A 20876-nucleotide genomic window follows, 5' to 3' on the forward strand; every position below is an offset into this window, starting at 1 on the left:
ATGCAGTCACGGGCCCGTCCACAGGCCGGTGGCTGCATGCCCATTGCAAACAGCACCCCAGCCCGTTTTGGAGGCATCTGCCGTGACCACGACGTGCCTGGAGACCAGTTCTAGGGGAACACCTGCCCGTAGAAATGAGAGGTTGGTCCAAGGGCTGAAAAGACGGTGACAGACCGGCGTGATGACCACGCAATGTGTCCCACGGCACCATGCCCATCTCGGGACTCGAGTCTGAAGCCAGTGCTGAAGCTGTCTCATGTGCATAAACCCGAGCGGGGTGGCTACCGCTGAGGATGCCATATGCCCCAGGAGCCTCTGAAAAAGTTTCAGTGGAACCGCTGTTTTCTGTTTGAACGCCTTCAAACAGGCCAGCACCGACTGGGCGCACTTGTTCGTGAGGCGCGCTGTCAAACTCCAAACCGAGGAAAGAGATGCTCTGAACCGGGAGGAGCTTGCTCTTTTCCCAGTTGACCCGAAGCCCTAGTCGGCTGAGGTGTGAGAGCACCAAGTCCCTGTGTGCGCACAACATGTCCCGAGAGTGAGCTAGGATTAGTCAGTCATAGTTGAGAATGCGAATGCCCACCTCCCTTAACGGGGCAAGGGCTGCCTCTGCGACCTTCGTGAAGACGCGAGGAGACAGGGACAGGCCGAAAGATACAGAGTTACAGAGATACAGAGTTAATTGGTCTAAATCCGATGCTTTGGCTCTGACAGCATACTGCCCGGTAACGGCTTTTCAGCCGGGTGCCTTCCAGTGGCCCAAACAGGGCATTAAATATTTGGGTATTTTATTCCCAGCAAATTTGTGTGATTAGTTAGAGTTAATTTTGACCCTTTAATAAAAAGGTTTTTGAGCGATATGGGCAGGTGGGCTTCATTACATTTATCTATGATTGGGATGGTTAATGTTATTAAAATGAATTGTATTCCAAAATTCAACTACCTGCTACAGTCTCTCCCTATAGATGTCCCCCTCTCTTATTTCAAGCAATTTGATAGCATAGTGAAGTCCTTCATTTGGAATGGTAAAGGTTCCATATTACATTTCAGTAAATTGCATAGGCTGACTGACAAAGGTGGGCTAGGCCTACCCAAGATTTTGTTTTATTATTATGCATTCGGTCTCAGACATTTGGCTCATTGGTCGCTTCCACCTGAGAGAGCCCCTCCCTGGTTTTGTATTGAACAGGAAGTTCTTGCCCCTATTTCGCCATTACAAAGCCTTTCTATCAAACTAATCGGAGAAGTTAAGTTACACCCCGTTATCTTGCATTTGCACTCGGTATGGACAAGAGTGTCCAGAGTGTTTAATTCGGCTAAATTATGGCAGAACCCAAAATTATGTATTATTAAGTCCCCTTTCTGCTGGTCAGTGTGGATTGTGTGGGAGGTTAATATGCTCGGTGACCTATATGAGAGTGGAGTGTTGAGATCCTTTGAAAATATGGTTCAACATTTTGGGATTCCTAGGCCTCAATTCTTCAGGTATTTACAGCTGTGTCACCTGCTCTGTACTATTTTTGGGAGTAGCATACACCCCCCTAAAGCGGCAGATACTCTGGGAGTGGTGATTAATGCTTTTGGAAAAGGTCATGAGGCATCAGTGTATTACTCCCTGCTAATTCAGAGTCTGGGGGATTTAAATTTGGTATTGGTGGAGGGATTGTGGGCTAGGATTATAAAAAACGTCTACATCTAGAGATGCAAGGGTGCATCTTATGCAATATAAGACTTTACGTCGATTCTGTTGGACACCCTCTAGATTTTATAGGCTTTGTCTTAAAGATACACCACCTACTGGTGATGCCAATCAGAAGATGGAGACACAACCCATGTTTTTTGGTGGTGTATTGAGATCTAAGAATTTTGGTTGAAGGTTCAGAGTTTTATGTGTGACGTTTTGGGCACTCAAATTTCATTTTGCCCCAGACATGTGTCATATGGTGTTGGAAAGCTCTTAAAGAGTAGAATACAACCAGCCTATTTGTTTTACTCACAGACAAAAACATAGCAAGTATTAGTAATAGATTAATAGTCTTTGACATACATGTGACATATAAGCAACACCTGTTTACAAGCCGCATTTTCTCTTATAACTTCACGAAAAATAAACAGAACATAAAATTAATTTAAATAATTTCTCGAAAAAAACCAAAACAAATGATGCCGATTTACCAGAAAATATGATGTTCAAATGGCAGTAATGTTAATTCCCAAGTTGAAGTACCTCAGTAGATGGGTTTAAAATATATTATATGTAAAATAATCATAACATACACTGGCGCCCAAAAGTTTGGAATAATGTACAGATTTTGCTGTTTCGGAAGGAAATTGGTACTTTAATTCACCAAAGTAGCATTCAGCTGATCACAAAGTATAGAAGAGATTCCCTTCTCACTCAGAGGGCTCGTGCATGTTGAGAGCGAGGTGTACTATCACAGCAACCATGATACTCTCTGTTTCCATTTGTCCTACGAAGGCCATCTCTGTGACTCTGTGGCGGTATCTAAACATTTAGTTTGGGCATCTTGACCAGCCTGACAAAGCAACATTGGCTCAACCAATGGTGTCTGATTCGGATGGGAAATTCTGTTTGACCGACCAGTTGAGGATGTGGATAGTGTTTCAGTAACCTGTTTGTAAAGCCAACATGTTATTCTACTTGGTTTAGGTTTTTTACAAAATCCCTTAACATAGACCAAAATAATCAAGAGTAACTCCTAGAGCTTTCAAGCTACATTCACCAAACACAGACACAGACCTCTAGACTGTTTTGACTTAGTGTGTTCTATAGTTTCTAACTGATTGGACTTATGGTTTTCCCGAACAGGGTGATAAAAAAATCCCCAAAATCCCATAGACTTGCATTAATGGAATGTTTAAAGGGGTCAATGGAATGCTTGTTAATTCAAACTCCAACTGTCACTTTTTTTTTTTTTTTTTTTATGTAAACAAACACACACAGTGTCTTTAATCTGTCTGTCTGTCTATCTGTCTATCTGTCTGTCTGTCTGTCTATCTGTCTGTCTGTCTGTCTTTCTGTCTGTAAGGTCTTAAACCTTAAAACCTCAAGCTTTTAAAACTTTTTAAACTTTCAGGCCAGGCTTTGTCAAGCCACCATCAAAGTTTGTCTTGACAAACTTTACCTATCTTGTTATTTTTGAAATTCTGCTTGGTGGTGCTAGTAGCAAAAAAATTACACGCTTAACCCTATAAAGATAATTACACATCAAAATAATTGACAGGGAGGACAAAGGTGATGAACTACTGGACTACAAACAAGAAGTGCAAACTATGGAGGAAGAGATGAAGAAACTACAGAAGGAAGTGAGCATGCTATAATACATCATTGATAAATGTATTGTTGGGTGGGGACAGATTTCCATATCGCTAACATCCCATTTTATGTGCTGTGTGTGTTCGGTGGGTCAGAACCGAGCTTTGCAGGTCGAAGCACGTGTGAGTCGTGGTATAAAGGATGAGTTGGACTGTCTGCGAGAGCGTGCAGGCAGAGTGGAGCAATTGCAGGCAGAGCTGAATAACTGCACACATCGACTCCGCAGCATGGAGCTGTACCGCACACAGTTGAAGGTAGACACATAGCTATACACAGGCTGAAACAAAACAACTTATGCTATATAATTAGGAATAAATACATGGAGTGCTTTCATTTGGAAATGTCATGAGTAAATTAATGATACTCTTTAATTATTTGTATCACATCGTTTTAGAATTAAAGGATAGTTCACTCAAAAAATTTTAATTCTGAAAAGGCAGAATGTAAGCGAACGGCAGCCTCAGTCAACATTCACTTTTATTCTGTCTTATTACCATACAGTGAAAGTAATTGGTGACTGAGGCTTTCATTGAAGTCATACGGGTTTAAGACAACATGACGTTGAGAAAATGACAACAGAATTGACATTTTTGTGTGAACTAAACCTTTAAATGCGTTAAATTGACAGCCCTTATGTTTAGTTACTTATGACATGTATTCTGGTAAATGATCAGTGTCGTAGAACAAAAGAGGTAAAAAATTAATAAAAATTTGAGTAAATATTTTTTAGTTTGTTAAATTATAGTTTTTTCTGGCCCACTACAGGAGCAGCAGCAGTATTGCGCCTCACTGCAAGAGAACAAAGCTCTACTGGAAGAGCAGCTGGCCGACGCTCGTGCACGCTGCACTGTCCTGCGTGAACTAGAGAAAGAAAATCTTCTGCTCAGACAGAAACTCATGGATATGGAGGGTGTATGAATGACTTTATAAACTCTCTTATGGTTTTATTGGCATGCTACAATTTGTGGCTGTAGAGCTAGATTTAAAAAAAAGGTGAAGTGTGTAACTTTTCTGATGTTAAAATACTTTCTCCTATCCCAGCTTAATATGCAGAGACAACTATAAGTAACCATTTGCAGGTTGATTTCCTTGGAAACTGTAAACACTGTTGCTCTATGGCACTATAAAAAATATGTGACACAGCAACAGTAACTCAACTGTTACAGTTGTACTCTTCTAAAATTAAAAATGGATGTATTTGAAATGGGTATATTTATATGCATTTAGGAGCGTGATGTGGAGAGACAGAGTGTAGATGAGCTGCTGGAGATGAATATGAGTCTACAGGTGGATCTTAAACGTCAGGCTCATTCAATGGCTGTCACTCCAAGTGTGACTCATCAACATTTTCTCCAATCAGAGCTAGAGTCTGATGAGGAAGTTCAGGAAATAAATATCACTCAGATTGGTAGGTTTAATTTATGCATGATTTGCTATTATGGCTCATTCTATTGCAAGGTCATTGATTTTACATGACTTAAATCATGTATATTTAAACCCAGCTGTCCTTCTTATCTTAGTAATAGATATTTATGAATACATTTACTTCCCACCCTATCACTTACACTCTCTTAAAGGAATAGTTCTGCCAAAAACAAAAATTCTGTCATCATTTACTCACACTTAAATCATTCCAAACCCAAATTACTTTTTTTTCCGTGGAACAAAGGTGAAAATGATTAGATTATCAGAATTTTTAGAAAGAAAATTAGCAGGATGATCTTTTCCATACCATTAAAGTGGAAGGGAAGGACAGTTTTGAGCTACAAAAACTACAAAGAAGCACCCAAAAAACGTATCATAAAAATAGTCCATACCACATCTTCATACTTTGCAATCAGTTATGTGATACAGCAATGGCATTCGTCATTGTACATGCAAATTTAAAGGAACAGTTCACCCAAAAATTCTCTCATCACTTACCCTCATGCCATCCCAGATGTGAATTGCTTTCTTTCTTCTGCAGAACCCAAACAAAGATTTTTAGAAAAATATCTCGGCTCTGTAGCTCCATACAATGCATGTGAATGGTGACCAAAACATTGAAGTTCCAAAAAGCACATAAACAAAAGCACATCACACTTCCTAGTGCCTTGACACATGCGCAGAGTGCTAGATGGTGCTATAGGAAGTGTAATCGATCTCTAAATCATGATTGCCAAGGTGACTGCTGATGTCAAGATTTACAGTGGAAAAGGAGTTACATATGATTAATTTCTCAATACAAAAATATTTGTTTGTGTTCAGCAGAAGAAAGTCATACACATCTTGGATGGAATGAGGGTGACTATATGATGAGAGAATTTTCATTTTTGGGTGAACTATCCCTTTAAGAGCTGCAATGGCAGGGAAGATTATTAGTGAATAACAACTTTACATTTCAGTCTAAAAGACTTGGATTATTGTGCACAATAAAGACCACAAGTTGAATGGATGAATTTTATTATACTTTTATGGTGCGTTTTTTGTTGTCATTTTAAAAGCTCTACCGCATCCATCCCGATTCACTTACAAATGCACTTTTTGTAAGGAAAAGCGTTAAAATCCTGCCTAACCTCTTGTGTGCTCCATGGAAGTGTTGTATGAGTTCATAATAACCCATATACTGTAAATCAGTGGTTCCCAACCCTGTTCCTAGAGGACCCCCAACACTGCACATTTTGTATATCTCCCTTATCTGACTGTAGCAGGTTTGTTATCTGGACATTGAAGGAGTCAGGAGGCAGCGAACTGTCAATGTGAGTATTTTTATTACGCTTCAGCGTCGTTCACTAAACTTAAACAAAAAGGGCACTCAGTGGCCAAGTAGTCACACACACAAACAAGTAAATGCTTCTTGTCGTGCACACATAGGTACAGCCTCTCTCTGGTCTCTCTCTGCCACTCTGATGCCTCGTGCGCCTTTTTATGTCTCCTTCCGCCATCACTACAACAAGAAACAGGTGTTAAGAGATAATGATAACCCAGGTGACGAGCCTTACCGCTCTCTCTCCCACAGACAGATACACGACCACACCCCCATCACCACATACCCCCACCTCTCGACTCAGGCCAGGGCAACATCCGGCCTGCCAACCCCCCCCCCTCACCATTTGTGGAGAGAAAGTCAGCCACAGTCATCGCACTGTGGTCTTTGGATCACCTCAAATTTGAACGGCTGAAGGGCCAGGTACCAACGGGTGATCCATGCATTGGTATCCTTCATGCGGTGGAGCCACTGGAGTGGGGCATGATCTGAACAGAGGGTGAAGGCCCGCCCCAGCAGGTAGTAGTGGAGAGTGAGGACGGTCCACTTGATCGCTAGACATTCCTTCTCCACGGTGCTGTACTTAGTCTCTCTCAGCGAGAGCTTATGATTATTGTACAGCACCGGTCGCTCCTCCCCCTCCACCTCCTGCGAGAGCATCACCCTCAGCCCTCTGTCAGATGCATCCATCTGCAAAATAAAGGGGAGAGAGAAATTAGGAGCATGTAAAAACAGTCCCCCACAAAGCGCAGATTTTATTTTTAGGAAAGCCTGTTGGCACGACTCTGTCCACTGGACCGGATCAGGGACCCCCTTTCTAGTAAGATCAGTCAGCGGGCTGGTGATGTCAGAGTAACTAGGCACAAACCTTCGGTCTTAACCAGCCAGCCACAGAAACTGTCTTGCCTCCTTTTTGGTCTTGGGCCTCGGACAGGCCGCGATTGCTGTGGGGACGCACCTGCCCGTGGCCCAATTGGAACTCCAGATACCGAACTTCCACCCGCCCAATTGCGCATTTTTCGGGTTGGCTGGGAGCCCTGCCCATCGCAGCAACCTTAGGACAGCTCTCAGATGTTGCATGTGCCACCTCCAGTCATTACTATAAATAATGATATTGTCAAAATACACAGCGGCATATGCTGTATGTGGTCTGAGAACTTTATACATGAGACACTGGAATGTGGTGGGGGCCCCAAAAAAAACGAACGGAAGGGTCACAAATTGGTGTGAGCCGAATGGTGTGAAAAAAGCAATTTTTTCTCAGGAGATTGGAGTTAAACGGATCTGCCAATAACCCTTTGTTAAGTCCAGTGCTGAATAAAACCGATCGAGCAACTCTTCAATCTGAGGCATTGGGTACACGTCAAATTTGGACACCACATTCACTTTGCGATAGTCTACACAGAACCGGACCGTCCCACCGCTCTTAAGTACCACAACCACCGGGCTGGCCCAATCGCTGTGCGACTCTTCTGTTACGCCCATCTTGAGCATTGCCTCCAATTCTTCAAAAACAACCTTTTTCTTGTGTTCAGGAAGGCAATAGGGGCGGCTACAAACCACCACCCCTGGGGTGGTCTCGATATGGTGTTTTATGAAGTTCGTGTGACAGGGGAGAGGCGAGAACACGTCTGCGAATTCCGCTTGCAACTTGGCCACGTCCATGAGCTGCGAAAGTGAAAGGTGGTCTCCACACGGGACCAGGGTGAATGAATTAAGTTTGAGAGTCACCTCCGGCTAGAGTCCAGGACTGCCGTCTCCAAGGCCACAGGGACCTCCTCCCTCCACGATTTTAGGAGGTTGAGGTGGTAAATTTGACATGCCCCGCCACTGTCCATTTGCCTACCCTCATAATTGAGATCTCCGACTCGCCGTGTGACCTCAAAGGACCCTTGCCACATGGCGAGTTATTTAGAGCTTGAGGTGTCATAGCAGATTTCTTCAAAACAAGTCAATCATTTCTGGAGACTTAGTTTCTGGTTTCAAAAAGTAGACTTTTATTACAGAGTAACAAATCCGAGGTGGTCCATGGAGCATCTGAAATTACACTTCAGAATCATGCATTTTTATACAGTTTCTGCTCCCCTTAACTCTTTGAGGGATGGCCTCTTCATCCAATGAAATCGTCTTATGCCTCCCTAGTTTCATCTTTGCCGTCTCACTTCCAGCTGGTCACCTTTGGCCCCAACTTACTGTTTCATCTTAATGCTAGTACTTAGTAGTGCACATATATCGTTTGCCTGTTTTGGTAATCTTGGCATTATCTGCACCAGTCCTGCACATTAAATGATCCTTTCAAAATCCACATGCCCACCTCCCTTTCTACAAACTTTGATAGAAAGAGGCTGTAATTCTTTCTAGAAAAGCCAAGCTGCTACAGGTGGTGTTCCTTATCTAAACCTCCTTACTCATTCGCTTGACACAGGGATCCCTTCTCCAAGGTCTCCCACTTTCTGCATTACATCAGTTCATTTTCCCTTGACACAAAGGCCATACACAGAGAGAGAGACTGCAAGCTAAGCTTTTTTCTGCACTTTCAAACTGTATCTAAATAATCAGAGTATTCAATTAATAAAAGAATGATTAAATATGTAACATACTGAATAACATTGATAATGCAGCTTATCATAATACATTGATTACACATTGTCATTTTTAGATCATTGCATATTGCATACATATTAACCCTCAGGGGTCGACTGACGCGCTGGCGCATCCTGCTGGATTTTTTCCTCACAACAGCGGAAACAACTTAAAAGACTCCGTCATTTTTGGGTATACAGATAAGTGTAAGACATCATTAGAAACTATAAAGGGTCTACTTTTATTTGTGTACACTCACAATAAAATCAAAACCTTGTGCTTTTGTAAAATAAAGAAAATAATCAGGGTGTGCTTTCAGCCGTCTCTGTCTCCGCGAGCATCTTTCTGAAGCACGTCACAGAAATGAACTGAAACTCTGCGAATACTTATCAGACAAACATGAAACATATGTCTAAAGAAAGCTTAAAATGTCTACTTTAAAATAAAACCATTAAAATTTAAAACAAATATTCTCCTGCAATGTAATCTTTATGAAACAAAGCGATGTACAGTTTCTCCTGGCTCAGCTAATTATCCCTAATGTGATCACACCCACCAACAGAGCGCGCTATTCATACGGTAATGTGCTGAGGCGATCAATGCAAATGGTAAACGCCCCCGAGGCAAGTTTTATATATATATATATATATATATATATATATATATATATATATATATATATATATATATATATATATATATATATAATATATTTTAAAATGCAATTTATTCCTGTGATGTAAAGCTGAATTTTCGGCATCATTACTCCAGTCTTCAGTGTCACATGATCCTTCAGAAATCATTCTAATATGATGATTTGCTGCACAAGAAACATTTATTATTATAATCAATGTTGAAAACAGTTGTGTAAATTTTTTTTTAGGATTCTTTGATGAATAGAGGTTCAAAATAACAGCATTTATCTGAAATAGAAAGCTTTTGTAACATTATACACTACCGTTCAAAAGTTTGGGGTCAGTAAGAAATGTTTTTTTTGGAAAGAAATTAATACTTTTATTCAGCAAGGACGCATTATATTGATCAAAAGTGACAGTAAAGACATTGATAATGTTACAAAAGCTTTCTATTTCAGATAAATGCTGTTATTTTGAACTTTCTATTTATCAAAGAATCCTGAAAAAAAATTATATATTGTGTATATGCCCTATATCAGATATTACATTTTATTCTGTTCCCAGGGGAGGGGTCTTTGTCTCCTCAGGTGTGAATCACATCAGTATTCATGATCATTCACGCCTCCTCACATTTGGCCTTTCTAACACTAAAAGTGTCTTACAAAAGTTAAATGACTATATTGCTTTGTATGAATGAGTGATCAGGATGGTTTTTACATCATTTTGTAGCAAAAACTCTAGGCTACAAGATCCAGTTCTCAAAAGTCTTGTGAACAAATGTTTAATATGTGTTATATGGCTCCGGAACGCCTGTCAGTCCTCCGCTTGAGCCTGGAGCAGGAGTTGGAAATGCTGCTCCTGCTCCAGCCGTAACTCCATGAGGGCCTGGTGTTGTGTTTGCTGGATGTTGGCGAGGGACTTAATTGACTACGCCCTGTGGTGAAGACTCCATGACGACGTTGTCCTCCAATAAATCTTGGGTTTCGGCACCACTGTAGCAGGTTCATATCTGGGCAATGAAGGAGTCAGGAGGCAGTGAACTGTTAACGTGAGTAATTTTATTACTCTTCAGCGTTGTTCACAAAACTTAAACAAAAAGGGCACTCAGTGGCTAAGTAGTCATGCACACAAATGAGTAAATACTTCTTGTCACACACACACACACACAGGTACAGTCTCTTACTGGTCTCTCTCTGCCACTCTGACGCCTTGTGTGCCTTTTTATGTCTCCCTCCGCCATCACTACAACAAGAAACAGGTGTTAGAGATAATGATAACCCAGGTGATGAGCCTTACTGCTCTCTCTCTCCTACAGACAGATACAGGTCCACCCCCCCCAATCCCCCCCCCCCATCACCACACTGACACACCCAATTCAGGTCTTGGAGTCTCCACTAACGAGCTGATGAGTTGAATCAGGTGTGTTTGATTAGGGAGATATCCAAAATGTGTAGTTTTGGGGGGTCTCCAGGAACAGGGTTGGGGAAACACTGCTGTAAATCATAAGGGTTTGGAACATCATGAGAGTTTGTAAATAATTACAAAATATTTGGATGAACTATCCCTTTAATACATATGTGTGTACATGTGCATCTGCCTTTCCTTCATTTAGATTTGAAGCCGTTGAGTGAGGAAGTAAATGAAGCTTCCTCGCTGAGGCTTTTGGGAGCTGAAAATGAAAACGCTGAACTGAGGAGACGACTAGAGCGCCTGCAGGCTGAGCAGGAGGTCAGAGGTCAAGGGTGTCTCACCAGTTTCATCATCTGATACAAACAGACCACTGTGTAAATTCCCATGTTTCCCATGTTCCCATCCCTCATGTAGGCTCAGCATGCCAGCTCCCCCAAGGTGATTGAAGATCTCCAGAGACGGACGGATCAACTCTCACAAGAGCTTCAAAGCACACTGAGAGAGGTGAGACACTTTAGACGTAGAGGAGGATATAAGTAAGGCATATTAAACCAGATAGGGAGATCACGATATTGTATAACCAAGAAGGGGTATATTAATGCAATAAGGTGCAAAACAGATTGCTAAAAACCCCTTTGCCTCTTATAAAATCACTGCAATGACTTGAGTGACTTATTGCAATTTTTGCGACAACAGCAAAATGATGAAAGACTACATTGGACAATGTCCAATAAATGTTTACACAAGTTAAGCAATGTTGCAATTTGTTAAATTATAATATAAAACTTTCGGTTACAGGTGTGCGCTAATGATTAATTCTAAATCAAAATAATGGCCAGCATTATCCAATCACTGCCAATCTTGTTAAATTAAAATTATATATTATAAATTCTGAATCTATGTAGTGATTACAATTGTCCTATTTCTGCCAAACATGTTGAGTGGTACAACATCATCTGCAGCCTGAAACTGAACTTTTGGTTGGATTTCACGAGTGAATGCACTGCATAGAGAGCTATAGGATGCTCCCTTGCTCCCTATTTAGTGAATGACTTAACCTTCAGTTTGCTGTCTCTCTGCACTGGTCTCAGAACAGTTTTAAATACACCACAGCCTCTATAAGCAATGTTTTTCAGCTTTTGGATGAGCCCATTGATTCTCAGTGTGATAATGCACAGTAAATATAGGATTTCTAAAGAAATATACACATTAGTGTACATTGTGTTTAGCAGCATGGCGTTTCGTGATAAATCGTTCAAATTTTAAAAATGGCATATCGGATGAAACTAGAGACTCTTATATTTCGACTGAAACAGGTTTCAAAGTAAAAACGTAATTAGGTTTCTTACCAGATGTAGTTTTGCTGCAGTTTCTCCCAAAGACAAACTCCACTGTGGTCGGCGCCATGTTTTTTCGTACGTCGAAAGTTTAACCTTTTACTGACAGCACAGTGTCTCCTGAACTGAGATCAGTCGGTTTAAATGAATTTAGGTTATGCGTGTGTATAGCGAAGCCAAAATGCAACGTCCACTCATGTGTACGCGGGGTCACATGAGGTTATACTCAGTTTACGGCTTCAAACACGGCACATTCAATCAAAGTTGAAATATTTGACTACAGAATGCCGCAACTGACCAGTCAGAATCAAGTATTCCAAGGTGTTTGTCTTATTTTCTAGTAAAAATATCAAAACATTCTTAGAACAAGATAAATATACTTAAAAAGCAAAAACAATTATTGTAATATTATAATCTTGTTTTCAGAGAATATATCTTGAATTATGTTTATTTTTCTGACTCCATTGGCAAATAGTGTTTTGAGCTTGAAACTACATGAAAAAACGTCATGGTTACTGGTGTAACCTCCATTCCCTGATGGAGGGAACGAGACGTTCGTGTCGATGTAGTGACACTAGGGGTCACACTTGGGAGCCCGAGACACCTCTGGTCTTTGATAAAAGGCCAACGAAAATTGGCAAGTGGTATTTGCATGCCACTCCCCCGGACATACGGGTATAAAAGGAGCTGGTATGCAACCACTCATTCAGGTTTTATGCTGAGGAGCCGATATAAGGTCCGGCCATTTCAGCGGGTAGTTCAGCGTTGTGGCAGGAGGGACACAACGTCTCATTCCCTCCATCAGGGAACGGAGGTTACACCAGTAACCATGACATTCCCTATCTGTCACTCACTCGACGTTGTGTCGATGTAGTGACACTAGGGGTCCCTATATGAAACGCCACAACTGGCTGAACTGTGTTACGTGAACTGGCGGTGTGTGGTGGGCAGACTGCTGTGTGCCTCATAGCCAGCACACCAGGTTGACACGTAACCTCCCCCAACATAGTTATGAGTGTCGAATGGCCCTTTTTGGGGACAAGTCGACTACCCAAAGATAGAGACAGGCTTAACCCAGTCGTGGCCTCTTTTCCCCTTCTCTTTTTCCACTCCCTAAAAAAGAAGGGGGATTATCCGACTGGGCCGCCAGGTCTAGTCGGGGGGTGTTCCTCCCAAGGGGAAGACACCGCGGAGACCACACCTCGCCCAAAGAGAGGGGGGGATATTTAAGTAGAAGAATACTTCACACGGTCTTTCCAACCATGTGGAGAGCCTTCAAGGTAGATCCTGCCCAATGGGGGAGGAGTCACTACAATCATGGAGACTGGGGCAGAGGGGCCCAAGGAAGACGCCCGGAGGTTGTAGAACCTTGCAAAGGTGTTGGGTGTTGCCCAGCCCGCTGCTCTGCAAATGTCTGTTAGAGAGGCACCTCTGGCCAGGGCCCAAGAAGCCGCTACACCTCGGGTAGAATGGGCTCATAGCCCTACCGGGGGCGGCGCGTTTTGGGTGAGATATGCCATAGTTATGGCATCAACGAGCCAGTGGGCAATCCTCTGCTTGGAGACAGCGCTTCCTTTCCGCTGTGCACCAAAGCAGACAAAGAGCTGCTCAGAGACTCTAAAGCTCTGCGTGCGATCCAAATAGATGCGTAAAGTGCGCACCGGACATAGCAACGACAGGGCTGGGTCTGCCTCCTCCTGGGGCAGCACTTGCAGGTTCACCACCTGGTCCCTAAAAGGGGTGGTGGGAACCTTGGGCACATAGCCCAGTCAGGGTCTCAGGATCACGTGAGAGTAACCCGGACCGAACTCCAGGCACGTTTCGCTGACAGAGAACGCTTGCAGGTCACCTACCCTCTTGATGGAAGTGAGCGCAGTCAGGAGGGCAGTCTTCAAGGAGAGTGCCTTAAGCTCGGCTGACTGCAAAGGCTCAAAGGGGGCTCTCTGTAGACCCTGAAGAACTACGGAGAGATCCCATGAGGGAACGAGGTGTGGTCTGGAGGGATTCAGCCTCCTGGCGCCTCTTAGGAACCTGATGATCAGGTCGTGCTTCCCTAAGGACTTACCGTTAACTGCATCGTGGTGTGCTGCTATGGTGGCAACGCACACCTTCAAGGTGGAGGGGGACAGCCTCCCTTCCAACCTCTCCTGCAGGAAGGAAAGCACTGATCTGACTGCGCATCTCTGGGGGTCTTCGTGTCGGGAAGAACACCACTTAGCAAATAGATGCCACTTAAAGGCATACAGGTGCCTCGTAGAGGGGGCCCTAGCCTGAGTGATCGTGTCTACCATCGCTTAGGTCTTCTGCGTCCCGTCCAGGGACCAGACATGGAGATTCCAGAGGCCCTCCACCGGGGGATGGAGTGGTCTTCCTACCAGCTCCACGTGAGTGGGTTCCCTCGTCCCTGGGTTGCCCGTCTTGGGGGCGCTTCGAGGACCTCCGTGGGTTCTTCAGCGCCGGTTGTAAGAGGGGTGGCGTCGGCTTCCTGCGGTGGGCTCCACACCAGGGCCAGGCCGAAGGGGCAGGCTGCTGCGGAGCCGGTGAAGTCACCGCAGGGGGACGCCCTTGGCGACGAGCAGATGGGGTGCGGGATCTTGAGCCGCTCTGGGGCAGGATGTGCCAGATTGCCTCCGTCTGCTGCTTCACCATCGAGAACTGCTGGGCAAAGTCCTCGACGGTGTCGCCGAATAGGCCCACCTGGGAAATGGGGGCAGCAAGGAACTGTGTCTTGTCGACCTCGCCCATCTCGACCAGGTTGAGCCAAAGGTGGTGCTCCTGGACCACTAGTGTGGCCATCGTCCGCCCGAGAGACCGCACTGTGACCTTCGTCGCCCAGAGGGCGAGGTCGGTCGCTGAGTGCAGTTCCTGCATCAAATCTGGGGCGGAACTACCCTCGTGCAGTTCTTTCAGTGCCTTGGCTTGGTGGACCTGCAGGAGAGCCATGGCGTGCAAGGCAGAGGCGGCTTGTCCAGCAGCACTGTAGGCTTTAGCTGTCAGGGACGACGTGAGCCTACAGGGTTTGGACGGGAGCTTAGGGCGTCCAAGCAAGGTGGCGGTGCTCTGCGGGCATAAGTGCACCGCGAGCGCCTTATCCACCGGGGGAATCGCCGTATAGCGCCTTGGCCGCCCCGCCATCGAGGGTAGTGAGAGCGGGGGAACTGCGGAGTCAGGGCCGGGCAGTGAAAGGTGGCTCCCATGACTTTGTCAGCTCCTCATGCACTTCCGGGAAGAATGGCTCTGTAGCGGGGCATGGCTGATTTGAGCGGCGCCGCGAGCCCAGAAACCAATCATCAAGCTGCGAGGGTTCAGGGGAGAGTGGAGGGTTCCACTCTAGCCCGACGCTCGCGGCCACCCGGGAAAGCATGTCCATCATTTCGGCATCGGCCTGTGACTGGGCGATCGTCCCTGATGGGGGAAGCCCAGCTGAGGCTTCTGCGTCCGACTGGACAAGCCCGCTCTCCGATGCTGCGCTCGAGAGCTCATCATCTTCGCGAGCTCCGAACAAGAAGCCAGACTCGCCATGAGAGGTGCCAGCGAACTCATCCGGAAGCCCGATTGGGGCAGACGAGCGTGCTGGGGAATGGGAGGTCCGCGGGGGGATACCCGGCGGAGACGATCCCATTGGGGTCCCCAAATCATCCCCAGTGCTAGCCGCGCTGGCCTCATACCCGTAGGTAGAAGGACCGAGGTGGGGAGCCGCTGGGGTGGCTTGCTTTCTTACGAAAGCATGCCGCGACCGCAACGTTGCCATGGTCATGTTCTCGCAGTGAGAACATGAACCATTCACAAACACTGCTTCCATGTGGGTCGCGCCCAGACACGAAAGACAGCGATCGTGACCATCCGAAGTTGAGAGATAACGACCGCAACCAGGAGTAACACACAATGGGAAAGGCATCTTTAGAAAGACGCATCTTTAAAAAGACGTTCCGTGTGTGCGCTCTTTTAGAGAAATATACTCTTTTAGAGGGGAAAAATGCTCTTTCAGAAAATATACTCTCTAGTTTTTCTGCCGAAGCGCCCAGGGGCGTTCTCTGCAGTGCACCAGTGCAGAGGAGGGAGAAGCCGCTGAAATGCGCTGTCAGATCCAGCAGAGGTGAATGAACAGTGATATTCAGCTCAATGAGTATGACCGTTCAGCTCTGAAGAGAAAATCTGAATGAGTGGTTGCATACCAGCTCCTTTTATACCTGTATGTCCGGGGGAGTGGCATGCAAATACCACTTGCCAATTTTCATTGGCCTTTTATCAAATACCAGAGGTGTCTCTGGCTCCCAAGAGTGACCCCTAGTGTCACTACATTGACACCAACGTCGAGTGAGTGACAGACAGAGAACTATTAATCTTACACAAATTTGCTTCTCAAGTAAATGTACCGCATTTAAGAATGTTTAGATTTTTATTAGAAAACAAGACAGTAATATTTATAATATTGCAGCATACTTTCATTCTGTCCCCATCTCAACTTTTAAATAAGGTCCTTTCAATTCTGTCTCAACTCTTAGATGGAGTGCCTGAAGAAAGAAAATAGCCGCTTGAAGATAAATCTGGAAGAGCTGAGGACAAAACAGAAACAGGAAGACCTAGAGGCAGAGAGAACAGTCACAGAGGGAAAAGAAGAGAAAAGGGAAATAATCCCAAGAGGAGAATGTGAGGGAAATGACACAAAAAGAGAGAAACAGGATGGAAAAGAAGAAAGAGAGCGAGACATAATAAAAGCCCAGAGAGAGGATGGAGAGGGGGTAGAGGAGGACAGCATAATCCTCAGTGAAAGAAAAAAGAAGGGTATTAATGAAATGAAAACCAAAGAGAGAGGAGAGGCTGAGGGTGAGAAAGAATTTGATAAGAAAGACATCACAGGGGAGACATCCCAGCCTTTAGAGTGCAACACTGAAGCCCAGAAAACTACACAGAAAGAGGAGACAGAAGAAGATAATTTCTCTCTGTACACCCTCACCCTACATCAGCAGCTTCAGCAGGCCCTGGAAGAGGCTAACAGACAGAGCACTCTAGCCCAAGATCTGCGCTCCAAACTGGCAGAACAGAGTAAGAAGGTCTTGGAGGCTGAGCATAAGATGGTTTTCTTGGAAGCTGAGAACCAAAGGCTGAAGAAGGCAGCAAAAAGCCTCATGGAGGCTAGGAAACAGATAGAGGTAATGAACCATTGTTATCACACAAAAAATCTAATTACTACTACACGATTACTTAATTATAGCACCAGTGAAATCTCTTTCACCATCCACCCAAAGAGAGATAATGGTCTAGTTGATAACAGAAACTTAAGTGAAAAAGAGAGCCCCTGCCACTAGCAATTAAGAAGAACATCTAGTTTTGTTCCTAGACCTTTGTGAAATAAGACAGCTTCTCACTTTGACATTCAAACATTAAGACATGTTCACTTTTGCTTATTGGGCCTCATGGCAACATTAGCAGAATGATTTTCTGTGTTAAACCATTTTTACGAAGAACGAGAATGATTAAGAATGCTTTTATCAAAACTTTACACTTAAATACATTCTTCACCAAAAGGTTCTGGTTCAATTCCCACAATGAATGATGCATGAGCCATCACCTTTCAGCCCTTGAGCATGGCACCTAAATAGTTAGTTAACCCAAAAATGTTTTTTTTTATTTTTTATAATTTACTGCCCTGGCATGTTGTTCCAAACCCGTGTGACTTTTTTCATAGTGCTCATGAACGCAGAACGGACGTCCATATTTTTGCTGAAAAATGACTTATATTCTGTGTTGTTTCACATCAAAACCGATTGTATTGCTTCAGAAGACTTGGAATATGACACATTAGTCGCATGGACTACTTTTATGATATTTTGGGTCCTTTTTTTAAAGGGGTCATGACATGAGGAATCAAAATTTCCTTGATCTATTGACATATAAGAGGTCGTTGTACAATAAACATACTGTAAGTTTCAGAACTGAAAACAACCTCCTCCTGCAAAAAGAGCATTTGTTGAAACCAAGCTGCCAAAATGACTCGTTCTCTACTTCCTACACATCATAATGTCTCACTGTAGTAAACATTTGCATCTGACCACCTCGACAACAACACATCCACGCCTATTTTAACTTATCAGAAGAAAGCAGGTCATTCAAGAACAGAGAGCCAATCATAACAGTGGCCGTTTACCGTCATCTTAAAGGAGAAGCATCACCAAAACTGAGCGTTTCTGACAGAGGGTCAGAACGAGGGTGGAAAATTTTCATGTTTTACAAATATATGACTGTTTTTTGTGCAAAAAAACTTTACTAATATTATAAGTGAACTTCAAGGAACATACTAAAATAATAAAAAAAGCCACATCATGACCCCTTTAAGCTTTAAAGTGAGGCACTATACACTGTAATGAAAAGACACAGGGGGATCTTCATTACAACATCTCCTTTTGTTAAAGTCATTTGGGTTTGGAATGAAATGGTGAGTAAATTATAACATATTTCTCATTTCTGGGGAACCTATTCCCCTCAGGTTGCTCCAGGGTGACCATCCCTGTAGTAGGTCGCTTTGTATGATTGTCTTAAACCAGTGGATCTCATCTGGTGGATAGTGACAAAAAATGGTCTGTTTTGATAGGGTCAGGACAGTAGGGAAAATAACAATGCTAAATATGAATAATAAAATGCAATTAACCATAAATATATAGTTAGGATAGCAAAATAAATAGGCTTATCGAGTTTCCCGTATTTTTGGTTTGTTGACATCCAGTGCTGTGCCTCCAATCAAAATCTACCATATTTTGGCACAAATACATCTGACACTTAGTAGAATCTAGCCAAATTAGGCAGAAGCCAACATGGACAGGTTGTGTGACATGCCCTCATCCTCAGAAAATATGATCCAGACTTTGTTAAATAAGTGTTCTCTTGCAATGTAAACAACATGATTTGTGCCGACCACAATTTAATTTTTGTGGTGAATTATTGGCTACATTTAGAAACCAAAATGTACCAATTCTTGGTAATATTAATACATTTCAATGTTTGATTTTAAGAATTTTTGTTGACTTTTGTACAATATACAATTTTGTGCACTGTGTAGGGTTACCACTTTATGTCCAATGTAAAATATGGGTCCTGAAGCAAAACCAGTCAAGTGATTTTGATTTGTATAGTGCTTTTCACAATACACAAAGCAGCTGTACAAAAGTTCATGCCTTAATATCTTAATGTCAACAGTAAACAACTTTATAAAATTATTGTTTTAAACCCCCAGTGAGCAAGCCAAAACTCCACTGTGCTAAAGAACTGCTTACTATGTTTGTTTGTCAGGAGCTACAGGGTGAATCTATGCAGCAGGAGGAGGAACTGATGCATCTGCGCAGTCAGGTGGAGTTTCAGAAGATGGAAGCTGCAGTAAATGCTCAGTTAGAGGGAGAGAGAGCAGCACTGGAAAGAGAGAGAGAGACACTCAGAGCCACAATAGACTCACTGAGGGCTGCGGTACGCAAGGTGAGACAGGTTTCTCTTTTTACTGTTAAAACACATTAGGCATTTAAAGGAATTTCCCTATCTGTCACTCACTTGACGTTGTGTCGATGTAGTGACACTAGGGATCACTCTTGGGAGCCCGAGACACCTCTGGTCTTTGATAAAAGGCCAATGAAAATTGGCGAGTGGTATTTGCATGTGTAGGGCTTTACTGGTTGTTTAGATCAGTGTTACTATCAGAAATAATTAATAATTATTTCTTTAGTTATTAATTAATATTTAAATTAATTAATTGAATCTAACTCATTAAAACCTCATATGGGGCTCCAGTAAATGTAGTGTGCTACGTTTAGGAGCAAGTTTGGTTATTAGCAATAATTAATAATTATCAAAGATAATTATTAATTATTAAAATCAAAAGAACATTGATGAGAATCAATGTTAGCTTTTTTAATCATTTAAATCAACAAAGATAATCGTTAATTATTAACATCGATGAAACATTAATTAAAATTAACACTAGCTTATTGATCACTCAAATTCAACAAACATCAAAGATAATTATCAATTATCAAAAATCAATAGAATATTAATAAGGATTAACATTGACGGGGCACCACCCTGGAATCAGGGACTAATAACCAAATAGTAAAACAGTCTCAATATTAGATTGTTTTCTTAGGAAAATCGACATCCGAAGAATATCGATTTTCGGGGAAAAAAAACAATGAATGAAGGTTTGAATCCGAGCACTGACATCCTGTCAGCATGACACAGGCATATGCAAAACAAACCAAAACACTTCTCTTTGTAATATAAACGAAGTTTAATTATGCAGTAATATCAATTAATAATTAATACAATGCAGTCAATAAACTTACAACTTACAACTACAAACTAAACAGTGATATGATTAGATATGGAAATAAAAATAATCCTATAACACATAAGGTGTGTGTGTGACAGTGTGTGTGTATGTGTGTGTGTGTGTAAGGAGGGACGCACACAAAATGGCAGACGTGACTCTCGTGGAGAGTATGTCACGCGAGACTTCTGGCTAGGGAATATGACCGCGAATGGGGGCAGCGAGAAAACAGTCAATGGCATCTACCAGTTACCGCGTGTATCCGCTTGTACGATAGCTTAGGGACAAAGCTGGGCTTTAGCATTAAGCTATCTAGGAGCCAAAAATGTGTGCCAGAATGTCTGTGAGGGGTCACGTGCGTGTATGTGTGTGTGTGTGTGTGTGTGTGTGTGTGTGGTTAGTACGAGAGAGAGAGAAGTGACGGCCCTAAAGCCGATTTTGCGATCGTGGGAGAGAAAGCAGCTGTTAGTTCATCGCTCAGAGACGCGGTGGATGGCTCGTAAACAGTCCCGTGTAC

General features: G+C 43.2%; 1 protein-coding gene across 2 annotated transcripts in view; it reads left to right on the forward strand.

Annotated features, from left to right (window-relative positions):
- ccdc88b (coiled-coil domain containing 88B) overlaps nt 1–20876 on the forward strand; it is a 66362-nt gene that overhangs the window by 13630 nt on the left and 31856 nt on the right. For both annotated transcript variants that reach the window (XM_051649286.1, XM_051649284.1), the window contains exons 9-16: nt 3246–3327; nt 3433–3591; nt 4103–4249; nt 4565–4745; nt 10914–11029; nt 11126–11215; nt 16554–17201; nt 19336–19515. In XM_051649286.1, coding sequence (XP_051505246.1) covers nt 3246–3327; nt 3433–3591; nt 4103–4249; nt 4565–4745; nt 10914–11029; nt 11126–11215; nt 16554–17201; nt 19336–19515 — 1603 coding nt within the window. The remainder of the gene's footprint in view (nt 1–3245; nt 3328–3432; nt 3592–4102; nt 4250–4564; nt 4746–10913; nt 11030–11125; nt 11216–16553; nt 17202–19335; nt 19516–20876) is intronic.

This window comes from Myxocyprinus asiaticus, chromosome 22 (genome assembly GCF_019703515.2).
Source record: "Myxocyprinus asiaticus isolate MX2 ecotype Aquarium Trade chromosome 22, UBuf_Myxa_2, whole genome shotgun sequence".
Taxonomy (NCBI): Eukaryota; Metazoa; Chordata; class Actinopteri; order Cypriniformes; family Catostomidae; genus Myxocyprinus; species Myxocyprinus asiaticus.